At 31.9% G+C, this 19,118-nt stretch overlaps 3 protein-coding genes across 5 annotated transcripts; 2 read left to right on the plus strand and 1 right to left on the minus strand.

Annotated features, from left to right (window-relative positions):
• The first annotated feature begins 486 nt into the window (after positions 1-486).
• On the plus strand, positions 487-6,833 carry LOC125836135 (2-oxoglutarate-dependent dioxygenase DAO-like). 2 transcript variants are annotated; one of them, XM_049515220.1, is made up of 4 exons: positions 487-881; positions 2,296-2,611; positions 2,787-3,055; positions 6,791-6,833. In XM_049515220.1, the coding sequence occupies exons 1-3, from the start codon at positions 541-543 to the stop codon at positions 3,033-3,035; spliced, it is 906 nt and encodes a 301-aa protein (XP_049371177.1). In that variant the 5' UTR covers positions 487-540; the 3' UTR covers positions 3,036-3,055; positions 6,791-6,833. The 2 variants fall into 2 exon arrangements, with proteins under 2 accessions (XP_049371177.1, XP_049371176.1); XM_049515219.1 differs by lacking the exon at positions 6,791-6,833 and having other exon boundaries at positions 2,787-3,303.
• Positions 3,537-11,922, minus strand: LOC125836134 (probable L-type lectin-domain containing receptor kinase S.5). Of its 2 annotated transcripts, XM_049515218.1 has the most exons (3): positions 10,317-11,625; positions 7,398-8,221; positions 3,537-3,663 (listed from the first exon to the last, which is right to left on the minus strand). In XM_049515218.1, the coding sequence occupies exons 1-2, from the start codon at positions 11,560-11,562 to the stop codon at positions 7,401-7,403; spliced, it is 2,067 nt and encodes a 688-aa protein (XP_049371175.1). In that variant the 5' UTR covers positions 11,563-11,625; the 3' UTR covers positions 3,537-3,663; positions 7,398-7,400. The 2 variants fall into 2 exon arrangements, with proteins under 2 accessions (XP_049371175.1, XP_049371173.1); XM_049515216.1 differs by lacking the exon at positions 3,537-3,663 and having other exon boundaries at positions 7,346-8,221; positions 10,317-11,922.
• LOC125836136 (2-oxoglutarate-dependent dioxygenase DAO-like) lies at positions 4,219-7,005 on the plus strand. The gene is made up of 3 exons (XM_049515221.1): positions 4,219-4,590; positions 6,027-6,342; positions 6,522-7,005. The coding sequence occupies exons 1-3, from the start codon at positions 4,250-4,252 to the stop codon at positions 6,768-6,770; spliced, it is 906 nt and encodes a 301-aa protein (XP_049371178.1). The 5' UTR covers positions 4,219-4,249; the 3' UTR covers positions 6,771-7,005.
• Positions 11,923-19,118: the final 7,196 nt, after the last annotated feature.

Consider the following 19,118-nt stretch of genomic DNA (forward strand, 5'->3'; position numbering starts at 1 on the left):
TTATTACCACTTCCAACGAAATACGTAATTGTTTTTCAAACATCATTTATAAAATACATTGAATATATCATTGTCATTTCCGTCCTGAAATAAAATTAATTATTATTTTCTATTTTACGTTAATAGTAATTGTTCTTGACGACTATATATATTTAAATTGTAGAGTGATGACACATATTCAATAAAGAGAAATTAAAATTTTATTTTTATCAAAAATCTTCCAAATTAATATTTTTAAAGAAACATGACAAATAATTTGACGAAGAGAAAATATAATAAATTAAATGAATTACACATTTTTGTTTTTCTCACAGGAGAGTGATGTATGCTTCAAATGTCCAAAAGCATTGAGACAATCATGCGGAGAGACCGACGTTGTGTTCCTCTCTAATTCAACGCATCCAAATTCTTCACGTTTTTTATCATGATTAAAATTTTCGATAAAGGGAGTTTTTCATTTCATTATTATTATTATAAGAATAAACCCCAAGTTCCAAAAAAAGAAAAAAAACTAAGGTAAGAGCAAAAAACAAAAACAAAATGGAGACTGAAAATTCAGTGCCAGTAATTGATTTACAGGATTTTCCAAGGCAATCATCCAAGTTGATTTGGGCTTGTGAAGAATGGGGTTGTTTCAGAATTTTGAACCATGATAACATTCTTCCAGTTTCACTCATGGCAGAGATGAAGGAAGTGGTGAGGACATTGTTTAATCTTCCAACTGAAATCAAGAAACGCAACAAAGATGTAATTGCAGGATCTGGGTACATGGCTCCTAGTGAAAAAAACCCTCTTTATGAAGCTTTGGGTCTCTATGATATGTCTTGTCCTGAAGATGTAGATGAGTTTTGTACTCAGTTGGATGCATCTCCACACCAAAGGTTTGATTTTTGCTTTTTCAGTTTCTTGAAAATGAAAAGTTGAGTTCTTTGTTGAGTTCATTGCTGTCAGTGACTTGTCTGTTTAGAATGTTGGAATTTAGTAAATATAGAAAAAGACAATCTTTTTGGGGCAAACTGAAAAAGGAAATTAAGATGCTTGAATTGGGAAGGAGGGAGTACTTTTTTAGTTTCTTGATGATGGAAAGTTGAGTTCTTTGTGCATTAGAAGTTGGTGATGAAGTTTTGAAAATGAACAGTAGGAGGATTCATTGCTGTTACCCCTTTATCAATTAGCTATATCAGTGACTTGCCCTGTCGAAATTGGAAAATTTATTAAATATAGAAAAAGACACTCTTTTTGGGGTAGACTGAAAAAGGAAATGTAAGACATTTGAATTGGGATGGAGGGAGTACTTTTTTAGTTTCTTGATAATGGAAAGTTGAGTTCTTTGTGCATTGATAGTTGGTGGTGTTGGATTTCTGAAAATGAAAAGTAGAATTCATTTATTGCTGATATCCTTGATGAATTAGCTATGTGAGAGACTTGCTGGTGGGATCTGGAATTGATTTGTTCATAGTACTAGTGAGTTTGGTACTTACTTTTAGCACAACAGTTGAAGGAGCTTAAATGATCAGTGAAGTGAATAGACACTTAGGAGCTTTTGTTTCTCTTGTTTGTTACTCTTTCTCATAATTGTAATATGAGTTAAACAACAACATACTCAGTCTAATCCCACAAGTGGGGTCTGGGGGAGGGTAGTGTGTACGCAGACCTTACCCCTACTTTGGGAGGAAGAGAGAGGTTGTTTACGGTAGACCCTCGGCTCAAGAAAATAACAGGACTGAAGTAACAAGGCAGAATACTAAACGATGGATGAAAAATCAATCTGTAACTACAACAAAATAATGCGATAATCGAAGTACAAGATGTTTTAAAAACAAGAGCTGCTCTATGCAGAATTTGAAGTTGAATTGCATGGCTCTTTTCTTTTTTTGGTGTAAACATGAATATCCTCAAGATGCAGAGGATATTACTAGTATTTTAGAGTTCTTATGACCTCCATAGGAGTTCTTTTCTTTTAGCAACTTTTGGATGTAAGTATTACTTTAATACTCCTTATGTATTCTTTGTTTATAATACAAGTTACCTTTCTCAAAAAAAAAAATAGTAACAGAAATCAAAGAAATAAGAAACTACAAGAGTAATACTACGACTATCCAAAAGAAGTGCTTCTTACCTGCTGGAGTGGCTTCATAAAGAAATTAACAAGAAAAAGGAATTGATATCTGAATATATTTTAAGAACAATGGGGGGCATTTTGGGTAAACATATACTTACATTTCATGTTGAAGAAATCTCAAAAGACTGCTTTACTAGAATGCTTAAAAGCAGTTTGATTCCTACTGTGAACAGAGAGACAATCAAGAAGTATGCTGCAGCAATTAATGGACTAATGATGGACATTCTGCGAAAGATGAGTGAAGGGTTGGGACTGCCAAATGTTTCCTTTGAGGATTGGCCTTGTCAGTTTAGGATTAATAAGTACCACTTCACCCCAGAAGCTGTAGGTTCCTCTGGGGTTCAGACACACACAGACTCAGGATTCCTTACTATTCTACAGGATGATGAAAGCGTTGGCGGTCTTGAGGTCATGAAGAAGTCTGGTGAATTTGTAGCAGTTGATCCTTGGCCAAACACCCTCCTTGTGAATCTTGGAGACATAGGCACGGTAACTATGCTGCTACTCTACCTAGTTCATTTTCAAGATTTGACGTGTTCCAACAATCTTATGCTAGCCTCTGGCGGGGTTTGTTTAGCAGGAAGTTAGATAATTCCTACTCCGTTACCCTTCTAAGATTGAGAAAAAAGAACTAGACAATGATATTTGCTTTTGCTATGTGAAGGTATGGAGCAATGGAAGATTACACACAGTCAAGCATAGAGTGATATGCAAGGAAGCAAAACTACGGGTGTCTATTGCTTCATTCCTCTTGGGACCAAGGGACACAGCAGTGGAACCACCACCTGAGCTGGTGGATGCTGAACACCCCCGTATCTATGTTCCTTTCACTTTCACTGATTATAGAAAGCTCCGTTTATCAACAAAGTTGCAGGCGGGGGAAACTCTTGATCTTATGCGCACTAACTTGTAAAACTTTGGCAAGCATCTCAGGTCCTCCGTTATATTAATTTACAGAAATGATCTTGAAAGTAAGAAAGAATATAAATCTTAGTGGGATTTCATCTACTATATATTGTCAACGATCTAATACTACAATGGTAGAGCATTTATGCATATCAACAAAGCTTCTATGATCCATCTTTGTATTGTGTTCTTCTGTTATCTATTGCTTTTATAAGAATTGATCTGGTCTTATCTTTCATTACAATTTGAGATCTTGGAATTCTTTAAGTTGTATGTAGTAGTACAATTGAGGCAACAAAGATACTTCGCCACTATTCATTTTCTGTCTCCTCCAATTTGGCTCAACATGAGTTTCTTTTACATAATTTTGGTTGACAAAGACAGGAAAACAGTAAATATGACATAATGTAACAGTACTGAGTTATATGAATGTACATAGGCTGCCTGATCTTTTCATCATGCAACATGCCCCAATAACAAATTGAAAAGGAAAAAAAAACATCAAACAAAAAAGTAAAAAACTGAAGGAAATTTTTAACCTCCTCCCAAGAAAACATAATTACAGGAAATATTTTTAAAAAATAGAAGGCCAAAAAAATCAATTTTCCTTTTGGTAATAGTTGTTTACCATCAAAGTAACTTGTTTAGCTGCCTCAAAAGTGTGATGAAGGAAATAGTGAACAATTGAACAGCTTGTTCAAACTGGTACTGAAGTGGTTGAGATTTTCCTTCCCAGAATTTTGTTGTCTGATTGGGAGTCTTAAAGAATTTAGCTTAGAGAGTCCTCAATCCTCATGTTGTATAGAGTTATATGTGTATATTATACTTAAAACAATCAATCAATGGTTACTTCATTCTTTCTCCCCAAATTTTTTGTTCTTTGTTTTGGATATGGAAATCCTAATTATTGTTGATAATTATTACTCCACATAATTAGGAATTACACTACTGTTTGATTTTTGTTTTCTCCCGGGAGAGTGATGTATGTTTCAACTTTCAAATGTGTGTCCAAAAAAATTGAGACAATCGTGCGGAGAGACTCATGTTGTGTTCCCTCTCTAATTCAACGCATCCAAATTCTTCACGTCTTTGATCGACATCTATCTCAATTCACGTGACACAATTAGAATTTTCCATGAGGGAGTTTTTCATTTCATTATAAGAATAAACCCAAGTTCCAAAAAAAGAAAAAAACTAAGGTAAGAGCAAAAAAAAAACAAAATGGAGACTGAAAATTTAGTGCCAGTAATTGATTTACAGGATTTTCCAAGGCAATCATCCAAGTTGATTTGGGCGTGTGAAGAATGGGGTTGTTTCAGAATTTTGAACCATGATAAAATCCTTCCAGTTTCACTCATGGCAGAGATGAAGGAAGTGGTGAGGACATTGTTTGATCTTCCAATTGAAATCAAGAAACGCAACAAGGATGTACTTGCAGGATCTGGATACATGGCTCCTAGTGAAAAAAACCCTCTTTATGAAGCGTTTGGTCTCTATGATATGTCTTGTGCTGAAGATTTAGATGAGTTTTGTACTCAGTTGGATGCTTCTCCACATCAAAGGTTTGATTTTTACTTTTTCAGTTTCTTGAAAATGAAAAGTTGAGTTCTTTGATGAGTTCATTGCTGTTACCTTTGATCAATTTGCTATGTCTGTGTAGAATGTTGGAATTGGAAAATTTAGTAAATATAGAAAAAGACAATCTTTTTGGGGGCAAACTGAAAAAGGAAAGTAAGACACTTGAATTGGGACGGAGGGAGTACTTTTTTAGTTTCTTGATGATGGAAAGTTGAGTTCTTTGTGCATTAGAAGTTGTTTGATGAAGTTTTGAAATGAATAGTAGGATTCATTGGTTCATTTCATTGTTGTTACCCTTGATCAATTAGCTTGTGACTTGTCATGTAGAATGTCGAATTGGAAATTTACTAAATGTAGAAAAAGACACACTTTTTGGGACAGATCGGAAAAGGATAGTAAGAAACTTGAATTGTGATGGAGAGAGTACTTTTTTAGTTTCTTGATAATGAAAAGTTGAGTTCTTTGTGCATTGATAGTTGATGATGAAGTTTTGAAAATGAATAGTAATAGAATTCATTTGTTCATTCATTGTTGTTACCCTTGATCAATTAGCTATGTCAGCGACTTGCCATGTAGAATGTTGGAATTGGAAAATTTACTAAAATATAGAAAAAGAAGCTCTTTTTTGGGACAGACAGAAAATGGAAAGTAACACACTTGAATTGGGACAGAGGGAGTACTTATTTAGTTTCTTGATGATTAAAAACTGAGTTCTTTGTGCATTAATAGTTGTTATTGCAGTTTTGAAAATGAAAAGTAGGATTCATTTATTACCGATATCCTTGATAAATTAGCTATGTCAGTGACTTGCTGGTGGGATCTGGAAGTGATTTGTTCGTATTGCTAGCAAGTTTAGTACTTAAGTTTAGCACAGTAGTTGAAGGAACTTAAATGATCAGTGAAGCTAATAAACACTTAATTAAGAGCTTTTGTTTTCTCTTGCTTTTTACTCTTAGTCTTTTTCATAATTGTAATATGAGTTAAACAACAACATACTCAGTCTAATCCGACAAGTGGGGTCTGGGGAAGGTAGTGCGTACACAAACATTACCCTACTTTGGGAGGTTGATTCCGGTAGACCCTCGGCTCAAGAAAATAACAGCAGTAAAGAAACAAGGCATGACAAAGCAATCTGTAACTACAACAAAATAATAAGATAATCGAAGTACAAGGAATAATAAATAGTGACAGAAATCGAAGAAATAAAAACTACAAGAATAATACTACGACTATCCTAAAAGAAGTGCTTCTTACATGCTGGAGTGGCATCATAAAGAAATTAACAAGAAAAAGGAATTGATATCTGAATATATTTTAAGAATTGTGGGCATGTTTGGGTAAATTATACTTATATTGAAGAAATCTCAAAAGACTGCTCTCCAAGAATGCTTAAAAGCAGTTTGATTCCTACTGTGAACAGAGAGACAATCAAGAAGTATGCTGCAGCAATTAATGGACTAATGATGGACGTTCTGCATAAGATGGGTGAAGGGTTGGGACTGCCAAATGTTTCCTTTGAGGATTGGCCTTGTCAGTTTAGGATTAACAAGTACAACTTCACCCCAGAAGTTGTAGGTTCCTCTGGGGTTCAGATACACACAGACTCGGCATTCCTTACTATTCTACAGGATGATGAAAGCGTTGGTGGTCTTGAGGTCATGAAGAAGTCTGGTGAATTTGTAGCAGTTGATCCTTGGCCAAACACCCTCCTTGTGAATATTGGAGACATAGGCACGGTAACTATGCTGCTACTCTACCTAGTTCATTTTCAAGATTTGACGTGTTCCAACAATCTTATGCTAGCCTCTGGCGGGGTTTGTTTAGCAGGAAGTTAGATAATTCCTACTCCCTTACCCCTTCTAAGATTGAGAAAAAAGAACTAGACAATGATACTTGCCTTTTGCTATGTGTGAAGGTATGGAGCAATGGAAGATTATACTCTGTCAAGCATAGAGTGATATGCAAGGAAGCAAAACTCCGGGTGTCTATTGCTTCATTCATCTTGGGACCAAGGGACACAGCAGTGGAACCACCACCTGAGCTGGTAGGTGCTGAACACCCCCGTATCTATGTTCCTTTCACTTTCATTGATTATAGGGAGAACCGTTTATCAACAAAGTTACAGGCGGGGGAAACTCTTGATCTTATGCGCACTAACTTGTAAAACTTTGGCAAGCATCTCAGGTCCTCCGTTATATTGATTTACAGAAATGATCTTGAAAGTAGATGAATCTTAGTGGGATTTCATCTACTATATATTGTCAATGATCTAATACTACAATAGCCTATAAAATGGCAGAGCATGTATGCATATCAACAAAAGCATCTATGATCCATCTTTGTATTGTGTTCTTCTGTTATCTATTGCTTTTATAAGAATTGATCAGGTCTTATCTTTCATTACAATTTGAGATCTTGGAATTCTTTAAGTTGTATGTAGTAGTACAATTGAGGCAACAAAGATACTTCGCCACTATTCATTTTCTGTCTCCTCCAATTTGGCTCAACATGAGTTTCTTTTACATAATTTTGGTTGGCAAAGACAGGAAAACAGTAAATATGACATAATGTAACAGTACTGAGTTATATGAATGTACATAGGCTGCCTGATCTTTTCATCATGCCCCAATAACAAATTGAAAAGGAAAAAAAAACATCAAACAAAAAAGTAAAAAACTGAAGGAAATTTTTAACCTCCTCCCAAGAAAACATAATTACAGGAAATATTTTTAAAAAATAGAAGGCCAAAAAAATCAGTTTTCCTTTTGGTAATAGTTGTTTACCATCAAAGTAACTACACCAAAGAGTGGTCTGCATATGTTGGGGTCTCCCTGCTTTGATAGTCAAGACTCCATCCTGAATTGAATTGAGAAGTAGTAATGGATGTTGTGTCCATAACACTTGAGTCTATGTCAATTGGCATCATTGATGGCCACACAAATGCTGGCTTGAATGGTGGAACTTCTGGTGCTGGTGCTGACCCTGATATAATCTGAACTATTGCCTGTGTTTTAGGCCTGTCAGTAGCTATAGGATGTGCACAAGCCAAACCAAGCAGTAGAAGTTTCTTTGCTTCATCAGCAACATAGTCACCTCCAAGCCTTGGATCAACAGCTTCCAAGATACGGCCATCGCGGTGCAAGTACCAAACCCAATCAACAAAGAATTGAAAGCCATTAATCTTGGTTCCAGGTCTCTGGCCACATACAACTTCCAACAACACTGCCCCAAACGCGTATACATCAGATTGCTGTGTGGCTTTCCCTGTGTGGAAACACTCTGGTGCAATGTATCCCATTGTGCCTAGCACTCCTTCTGCCTCAGCATAAGAGGTCCTTTCGTTGTCAAGTGCCCGCGCAAGGCCAAAGTCCCCAAGGCGTGCATTGAACTTTGAGTCAAGCATGATGTTACTTGCCTTCAAGTCGCGATGGACCACCCTCTGGTCATACTCATTGTGCAGATAGTGCAATGCTGAGGCAACACCTTGCACAATCTTGTAGCGGACGTGCCAGCTCAGCGACTCTTTATCTGGGCCCGCAAAGAGGTGCATATCTAGACTGCCATTAGGCATGTATTCATATACAAGCAGTAACTTTCCATTCTTGTGACACCATCCTGTCACCATAACATGTAATTTTGTAAGATGCATATGTTTGTTTTTTTATCAGTAAAAACAGCTAGATACAGAAGTTGCAGAATACCCAAATGGTCAACTTTTTTTTGTATTTTACAAACCTTATCTCTTTGTAGGGTCAGATGACAAGAGTAGGTGACACAAAGATTAGGTGTTTGAAGATGAATGTATACTAAAATACAGAATTAATGTCCTTTTCATTGGATTTAATTTACCATCATTCAACTAACATCCAAAACTTGTCTTAATCGTTGACAATGAATGAAAGGGATGTTAGGACAAGAAGGAAGCTTCCCAAAATTTTGACATAAAAAATTGTTTTGAACTTTGACAAATGGCTGCTTATTCCATGGTCAGCAAAGGATGATCATCTTCTTTTAAGCAAGTCAAAATGAAGGGCTTCAAGATAGTGCCTTGTTTTTCTAAATTGGAGGGACCATAGTAACAAGTTGGTTCTTGGTCAAAACTTTAAGGCATTCCATTAGTTTTTCTTACTTCCTTGATATTTTTGGCTTAAACTCTTACTTACCAAATGGTATGAATCAACTATTAAAACATTTACTATTGCCTAACGGGGAGTGTGATTCCTTAACTAGAGGTCTCGACTTCAAGCATTAAAAAATGGTCTTGATATATAGCGTTTCTCACTTTGTTGGGCCCTATGCTACGCAAATCTAGTTAGTCAGGGTAAAAGAAACTTTGACAAACCCTTGGGATGACTTGAGAATTCTAAGAAAGGAAAAGGAGATTGAAGACAAAAAGAAGTACCAAGTTATTAAATGTTCAAGAAGACTTTGATTCTTCCAAAGGGGAAATTTGCTTGTCAGAAGATGATCCAACCTAGTACATTCCTAGCACGCTAAATGTCAGACTAGAAAAACTAGTCCCATGTCAAAATTCCTAGCATACTAAATGTAAGAATAGAAAGACTAGTCCCTTGTTAAAATTACATAAATTAATTGAATAAGCATATAAGATCATTGATCACTTACTAGTTACTAGAAAAAGAAAAGCATAAAAAGTTAAGTGCATGTGCTCACGCGGTTAATGAGTCTATTGTATTAGTGTTGCTTCGCTCTCTCTAAATATGTGGATGGATACCGATTGGATCCTTCAAAAATAGTATTATTTTTTAAGAATTCAATACATGTGCAACAACATTTTTGGAGAGTCCGAACAACATAATAATATTTATAAACTCCTTCCGTTTCAATATGTTTGTCTTGTTTTTGACTTGCAGAGTTCATGATAATAAAGAAGATTTTAGATTTTTATGGTCTTAATTTAAACATATGTATATCAAAATATTTTTTAATCTTATAGTCGTAAAGTTTGAAAAAAAATAGTAAAAGCCATTCTTTTTTATACCCAAAAAAAAAAGAAAGACAAAATGACAAACAAATTGGAGTATTAAATTTGATGTCCCACCAATCTTTGGCTTTAAATTATGTCAGTAATTTTTACAAGGTTTTTGGTACCATTCTTTCAAGTCACATCAATGAATCCTGGTAATGAATTCTCTCTTTCATTGAGAATCAAAAAACATAGAGGACAATTTCTGTTTCTGATTGCTAAATTTGGCTCCTCGCCATTATCCTTGTCTCATTGCTTAATTATGGCAGGAGGGGTGGGGCAAGAATTCTATAAGGGAAATTCAAGAAAATGCAACTAAGTTTGAGCAAAATTTACTCTACACTTAAAACTTCCTTTGCCTTAAAGTTATTCACACATTTTATGTACATACCCAAAAAAAAAAAACACTACACTTTACCCTATTTGTATAGTTTACTTTTCAATTGAAATATTGGAGATAAGGCCTTATTTGAGACTCAAATTTGTAGCTATACTGAGAAGGATTAGACCACAAGGGTGTACTTTACGCAGCCAAAGAGACTGTATCCACACCCTGAATCTATGAACTTTCGATCACATGGCAGCAACTTTACCAGTTACCAGTACCATTTCCCTAACTGTTATTGAAGATCATAAACAAAACAGGCACAATAATATAACTCTAATACTCTACTCAAACAAATGCACAAAATCTATGTTTGAAGAAAAACTAAGAACACTTACCAAGCAATTTGACAAGATGTTTATGTCGAAGACGATTGATAATAGTAAGCTCAGCCAAGAAATCATCTTGCCCTTTGATGCTTTCCCTAGAAAACCATTTGACAGCAATATCTTTGTTCTCCTCACCAGCTAAAAATCCTCTGTAAACAACTCCATATCCTCCTTGCCCAAGCTTATTCTTTTCATCAAAATTATTTGTAGCTTTCTTCAATGCCTTAAACTGAAACTCTTGTGGTGTTCCAGGCAAACTCTTGAGTGCACCCAATATGTTAGACTGTGACCTATCAATCCTTTTCTTATGATAACAATACCCTAAATACGCCGCGGCAAGAATCAAAAGCACCACTACAGGAATCCCAACACCTAAAACAATCTTCAACCAAGGATTTTTCTTTTCTGGGAAGTACTCAACTGTTAAGTTCCATCTCAATACACAGTTGAGTTGGTAGTTAGTCCCAGTTGATGCAGAAAACCCAAAATATGATTCTTGATTTACATGTTCTTTCAAATCAAGATTATATGTTAAAATTGGGGTTTTTGGTATAGGTGGGGTAGACCCATTTTTCTGTGCTTGTTCAACAATATAAACATCAAGAACTTTCTTGATTCCATCATATTGTACCCAAACATTATAGAATCTTGCACCCATAGGAGCAAGTTCTATACCATGGGGTGTTAAAGATTCAACCTTTACAGATCTAACACTATGAACATCAATACCTATATGGTTACCATCAGGGTCAAAGCTTTGTTTAGAAGTATCAAGTTCAACAGCAACAACTTTGTTACTAGATTTCCCATCTGTAGTAGCATTTGTTAACCCTAAATACTGGCCCTGGCTATTATCTGGCTTCTCCAAATCTGGTGAAATCAAGAATGTTAACCCTTCAGCAGCTGTTTCATTCTTTGGTCTGTAAATGTTGACAAGAAAAGAAGAGTTGAAAGATGCAACCCTTGTTTTATTGTCTAAAACATCACCATCCCAGAGCTTAAATGGTCGCTTAAAGAGGATTCTTCCTGAGTTATGGTTGAGATTGAAATCTGAAGAAGCAGAATCAGGGGTTACTTGGAGAGCAAAGTTACTGATTGTTGCAGGACTTTCAACTTCAAAGATGTCAAAGAAAGTTTGATCAAAAGATGCATATTCTAGGTTGTAATGTTCCATTTTTTGAGCTTGAAGTTTGAGGTGTAGTAAAGAGAAGAGAATGATGAAAATGGTTAGTGTTTTTGGTGTTAACAATCCCATTTTTCATCAGCAGTGAGTCCCTTCAGAGGTGGTGGTGGCTACAGAGGAAGTAGATTTGGTGATGGACAAGAAAACAGGGGAGGAAGAAAGAATCAATGAGCAGAAATTTTGAAGCACGTTGGCTTTGTCTTACTTTTTTGTAAATGCAAATAAAATAATTGATCAATGAGTGAAAAAATGGAGATATGATACTTAAATAATTATAGACATTGTTAAAGAAGTTTGAATAGGTTTTTGGCTTGGTCTCACACTCTTTCATACCATTGCCTAGAACTTACCTTTTTTTTTATTTTTTTATTTATGATTATGGTCTCCAGACTTGCTTTCGCGTATCTCGACTTATTTCACGGCATCATCAATGTATACAATATAGAACTTGCCAGTCCGATCATGCTTCTGCATATCTCAACTTATTTCACAACACCATCAATATATACCTAGTAGAACTTGCATGTTCTCCGACTCTTTACTCCTTATTCTTTGAGTTAAGTTCTATCAATAATGACAGAGCCATACATTATACTAACGACTAATGAGAGTTAAAATATAAAAAAGTAGAATCACATAAAAATAAATTGAATTAATATATAGTATTTATACGTAAAATTAAAATTTTAATCTACCTAAACAATATAAATTTTCGATGAGGAAATGTCAATCGACACTCCTTAACATAAGGTGATTTCATTACTAGTTCTATTAATGAAAAAATTACTAGATATTCATGTTAGATTTCACATTTGAGACGAGTGATTAAGAATGATGGACTTGTCATTTCACTAATAACCTTATTGATAGTAATAAATATTAAGTACATTTGATAAAAATAATAACTTACATTAAACCATATGTTTAAAATTTATTGCTTGTATAACATGGAGTAATATTTATATGTAAATCATTTTTGCTGTGCATTTTTTATACGTAATTATTTGCATTACGTAATTATTTGCATGAGTATTCTATTAAAATTAAAAAGGAGAGGAAAGAGCCAAGAGGGGATAGACTTTGGGTTGTACAGCACATGCCCTTCCAGGTCAGTATCTTGCTAGTTGGATTAAATAATTTTGTGGGGGCCTTTTGGTCTTTTACTCTCCTTTTTATATTTGATACCCACTTGAACGATTCATATTAAAATTCGGTGCACGCTTTGTTCATCAAAATGTCCCCTCCTATCTAAAATCATATAATACTAAAATTTGTTATTTAATATACCATTTTATACTATGATTTTACGTCGCAAAAGAAAAAGATAAATATAGTATTCCAAGGATTAAATTTTAATTAGAGATCGTTTAATACACTGGACAACTATAAATAGTTCTGAGATAAGAAAAAATTATAGCAGTATTGTCTTATCTTTTGTTTGGTTAGTGTAATTAAGAACTTAATTAAGTTGTCATTGTTAGAGAATGAAATAACAATATTCGGATAATTTTTTCTAGATAAACAATTAAAATAACGAAAATACCCCTGAAATCTTTCAAACTTTTTTCTACTAAATAAGATGAAAGATATTCTGTAAACCATCAACTTCATTTTAGAAATAATGTCATGCATATTATTTTTTCGATACAACTAATTTAAATAAAACTTGTTATGACGACTTTGTTATTTGTGTTATTGACTATTGTGATGGCTGGAAACTTTAGTAAACGTTTTAAATATTTTAATAAAAAAAAGGATGTGACTCAACTCAATTATTACTGTTTTCGTTTTGAAAAAGGTGGCGTATATAAATGAGAGAATCCTTATTGCAGTACGACAGGTAGTATTGTAATTAAGTAAGAAATTGAAGATTTGTAATGTACTTCATCAATGCAACTGTAATCGTGATATCCGAATCAATTTACGTGCACTTTAAATTAATTTTTTATATTTAAATTATATTATTTTCTTCGTTTTAAAATAAGTATTGCTTTGATTTTTTTCATGTTTATAAAAAAAAGTAATAAATATTATAAGGTATTACATTTACTAAGTTGGTTCTAGCTTGTAGATATTTTTTAAAAATTGAGTACTGGTAATTCTTTAATATAAAATATAATTGAAAATAATTACTACTATTATATTAATTATTTTCTGAAATTCCTAAAGCGAGAATTATTTTGAAATAAATATTTTTTGCTAAATAAACTACTATATTACTTAGGAAATATGTTGTTTTTCCTTTTGTGGAATTTGATAGGCTCAGGCCAACGTAACTCACGTACTCCGTACTGAATGATCAAATGTAGCACTAATTGGTTATGGATAAAATTACTATTATTTTGTGTTTCATTTCTATATATCCTTTTGGGCGGTTAAAAAAGACATTGCATTAATTAATATTATTGTCTTTATATAGAGTTTAGAGTTAAAAGAGTAATTTTTTTCTTCTTAAATGAACAAAGAGCCACTTGTTTTGCTAATTAACTAAAACGGACAAATCGCTCTCAACTTTGAAAGATTTGTCCATTTTGGTTAATTAGCAAAATAAATAGCCTTTTATGCATTTTAGAAGGAAAAAAATGATCTCTTTTTACTCCAAACTCTCTTTATATATATGTGTGTGCAGTGTGCTTATTTGCTTTATGCTTCATTTTATATGGTAAACTCATCACCGTCCGAAAGAATTAACATAGCCTAGCGATTGATTATAGATTTTAAAATTTTATTTTTAAAATATTTTTATTTAATCGTGAAATTTTATTTTGAAGCTTGGATTCTTGAGATTTTCACTCTCAAAATTTTAGTTATTTTAACCAAACACAACTTCAAATTTTGATTTCAAATCTATGGTTGAACGAAGCTGAGGAAATAACTATCCATCATACCTATTGATTATCAAAAAGTGAACCCGAGCCCTTCCCACCTGAGGCTGCCTACCTTAAGATAAGACGGTTCCCGCCCTCAGATCAACAAATAAATCGCTAATTGCATTGAATAAAATAGCAATTTCTAGTCCGAATTTTGAACCTGATTCACACTTGAAAACAACAATTCTTATTCCAATTTGTACATAAAATCGCGTATATATATTTTAAAATTTGTCCTTCTTCAAAGAGATAAAAGAAAATTAATCATTTGACCAATAAGCTGAAACTTATGAAAATTCATCATTTGACCAAGCAAATGGTCAACAAACTTATCACATTAAATTATAAAATAAATATATTAATGGCGTAATGCAGTTCCTGCGTAGGAAGGATATATAACAAGAAAATTGTAACCCATTTTGGTATTTGTTAATACCAACTCTCCTTTTAAACTTTAGTTTAATGAAGTCAAACATTTAGGATTTAAGTTTTTGTTGGTTGTATAAAATATAATAAAAACGAAGAGTAAAAGGTCAATTAACTATAAAACGTAAAATTGCATCGATTTTGACTCCGCTTGATAAAATCTTTAAAGTTTGACATTAACTTAAAATAACTAATTGGGTAAAACTTTTGTTGCTAATCAAGTATAAGTTCTAGCTAGTTATATTCAATTGTAGTTTTTAAACAACAATTTAACAACGTAACATATTTTTTCAGTTAAAGAATGTACAATATTAAAATGTGGATTATTATAAGAATAATTCTTATAAACAATAATTCTTTAAAGACTCATTTGTTCGTTCATATATTTCAGTTTCAGAAGACAAGGCAAAAATATCATTAATAAGTTGGGTGGAACCTAATATTTAAAAGGACATAATTTCCATAATAAAACAAAATAAGTGTTTGACTTTGACTTCATCAGTGTAAGTTGAAGTATAGAGAAAATATCTATCAAAATAAAAATTAGATTAAGAAAAATGAAGTAAGCAATTTACAAAAAAAAAAAAAAAAAAAAAAAAAAAGGTACTACTTTATTCTATTTCTAGTTCTAATTTTTGTTTTGTAATCAAACATTTACCGTGAACAAAAGTAGAAAGAGCAAAGAAAATAATGAAAGATTGTATGATTATATTCAGGATTTATTAACGTATTATAATTTTTTTAATGATAATTTTATAATATATATCTGAATTCTCAATCAAATTTTTATGAATACCTAATGAATATATCAAGTCTAAACAAAAATTATTTAATTTAAGCAAATTTATAATCAACGTGGTAGATTCACTCTCATGCAACTTCTAGAAATAATTAGACCATCCTACTCAAATCAGATATTTTTTTCATCAAATGATTGAAGAGGAAAAAAAGATTCCATTTTTCTTTTAAAAATCCTTTTAAATTGTAAATCTACATTATTATTTTTTCTTCTCTTTTGACAGCAAGTGTTCACACATCTTTTTGATTTATTGTATTGGCTGGAGATAAATCTTCATTAATTGATTATAGTGTCTAGTAAATGATTAAAAAGGGAGATCCAATAAAGTCTTTCTTTAATAAAAGGACCTTTTATTATTTATTGTCCAAAGAAAAGGCAAAATTAATGATATATGATTCCATTACATAAAGAATGAGATAAAATAAATAGCTTTTCAGCTGTATAATGTGCTGTGTGTAGGGAGGATTTTATTGGACTATATATACATATTGACATTTAAACATTTAAAAAAAAATTAATGTGGACATGAATGCAATTTTATTGTGTAAAATTCATATACATAGTAGATCTAATTATTGATAGGTATTTTTAGGTAAAGAATTCCAAATTGCCACATGAAAAGCATATTATATAATTAAGTGGAAGGTATAAACTGAACTTTATATTGAAGATTATCACAAAGGCTTAGTGTGTTCCTTGCTTTTTAAAAGAAGCTGTTATATTCTCTCATTGTTAATGTTAGTTTTAGTACAATATGAGAATAATTACTTTTTTCATGTTTCTATTATTCTCTTTATTCAAAAGTTTCTATTATATAGGATGAGAAAATGTTTTTTTTTTTTTTTTTTTTGAATATATTTGTTATAAGGTCCATCACCGGTTAGCTAGTCTGATCAGTTTAGATTCATAGAACATAAAACTTTATTAAAGAGGAAGTGCTCTCTACTTAGATTTCTCCATTCTCAAAACTTGAACCCGAGAACTTCAATTAAGGATGAAAAAATATATCTCATTCATCCGACTACACCCCTTGATATTTTTTCTTCTTCTTTATATATACAGTTGAGTGTGGACAATCTAGAATTTCTCAAGAACTTCAATTAAGGATGGAAAAATCTTATTCATCCAACAACACCTCTTGATGTTTCTTTTTTCTTCTTTATATAAATAAGTGAACTGGTCAATTTTTAATCAAGTGCGTCATTTGATTTTCTTATAACATAGGTGTCAACAAATAATATTATCTCAAATTTAAAATATATATATACTTAAATAACCTAGTTTTACATAAAAAAAATACTAGTTCAGGTGTCCTGATTTTTCCTATTAATTCGCCCATAAAAGAAGAAACCTATGAATACTTTTTATCTTTAACAAACTTACTTAATGCATGATGCAGAACATTCAAGTAGTACTCGTTGAATGCTCAATAGAGTTGGATTGGAAGAGTCAGGATCTGTTGGAGAATCTATTTTAGACTTAATTACCTGACGATCACTGATCTATTTATACTATTTTAAATAAAATTAGGACAAATGCGAAAGTAGAATATACTTAGATTTCGTCGCTGGACAAGATAGATAATTCTAAAATAAAATTTAGTACGGTTTTATTTTTTGTCTGAGTCACTAAAGTGCAAGATAAGTTAAGTTATATCAAGATTCAAAAGTATATCGAAATAAGCTATCTCGGTCAAATGGTGAAATAATAGTATTAATATTAGTTATTTAGGGATAATACAATGAAAATGTCAAAAATCACCCCTAAGGTCTATCAAACATTTTCTCTACTAAATATGATGATAAATATTTTTGTAAACAAACAATTTCTATATTACGTAATGTATGTTATTTTTAATACAACAAACTAAAACATCAATACAAAACAATACTATATAAACTTTCCTCCTTGAAGTAGTAAATTTTTTACTGATTAAAAGATTGACTCTAAAAAGTGAAATTAAATATGTCAACTATCTTAATACAGATGGAGTATATCTTTAGCTGGTCAAACCCGCAAAAGATATTTGAAATTCCATTGATTGAAAAATAAGTTCATAGTAATTACATAAAATAAATTAAAATTACACTTTGAAGAAGGGAGCTGACCATTTGCTTTGGGCGTACTGTAGGGTGTGCGTACTTTATACTATCGAATTATCGCATTGAAATTAAATTTTTATCATCACGCATTTAAAATTATAAAAAAATATTTATTTTGGGTTAAATTTTATATCCTCTACGATTCGGGTTCAGAGCGGAGTTTCAAGACAATAAAGAAGTGGTGCTTCTTTCCTGTACTCCAACTCAGTAGTTCATTCCGGATAAGCGAGTGAATTTCAAGCCAGGAAAAAATTAAATACTAGTGAATGAAATGTAACGGAGGAAGTACATTAAAAGCTTACATTTTTTTGAATTCTGAAATTCAAACAACTCTCTTTTTAATTTTTTTTTATAAAAATATATTTTTAATTATTAGTTATTTTTATTTATTATACTGTTTGCATAGATTTGAAATGGAGTATATACTTTTTATTTATAAAAGTTTAAAAATTATAGTAATATTTTGAAGGAGAAGATAGGTAATCTAACTGGTCTAAAAAAATTTGGCATTCGTTAACTAGTCTAATCAATTTAGATTCGTATCGCATTAAACTTTATTAAAGAGGAAGTACTCTCAATTTAGATTTCTCCATTTTCAAAGTTTGAACTCGAGAACTTTAATTAAGGATGAAAGAATATATTCCATTCTTCCGGCTACACCCCTTGATGTTTCTTTTTTCTTCCTTATATAGGATGGTTAATCTAGGCATTCTCAAGAACTCCAATTAAGAATGGAAGTATGTTATTCATCTGACTACACCCTTTAATATTTCTTTTTTCTTCATTATATAATTAACTCAACATTGAATCAAATGCACCATTAATTTTTTTATAACATAAATATCAGTGGATATTATTATATATCAAATATATAAAATATAAAAGAAATCACAAATTCACGTGCCCCAATATATTGTTGCTTGTTAATTCGCCCATTTAGAAGAAACCATGAATACTCTTTATCTTCAACAAACTTTCTTAATGCGATGTAGAACATTCAAGTAGTACTTTTTAGTTTTTACCCAATTTATATAACTCAAAATGGGTACGGACCTACTTATACTATTTGTAAATAAAAATTGGAACAATTATGAAAGTAAGATATAATTACTGGTCGTCTGTATGCTGGACAAGTATAAATAGTTTTAGAATAAAAAATTAGTATTGTTTTATTTTGAGTTAGTGAATTTCAAGATAAATTATATCAGAAATATTAATTAGTATTGAAATAAGTTATTCCTATCGATTAGTTATTTATAGATAAAATAATAAAAATAACAAAAATTATCCCTAAAATCTGTCGAACCTTTTCTCCACTAAATAAGATAGAGATTACTTTTATAAATAAACAATTTTAAAATTATATAATGCATATTATCTTTTAATATAAAATCAAATATCAAGAAAATAATACGTAAACATAATTTTTTT

Source organism: Solanum verrucosum, unplaced genomic scaffold (genome assembly GCF_900185275.1).
Source record: "Solanum verrucosum unplaced genomic scaffold, falcon-dt-bn FXZP01000278.1, whole genome shotgun sequence".
Lineage (NCBI taxonomy): Eukaryota > Viridiplantae > Streptophyta > Magnoliopsida > Solanales > Solanaceae > Solanum > Solanum verrucosum.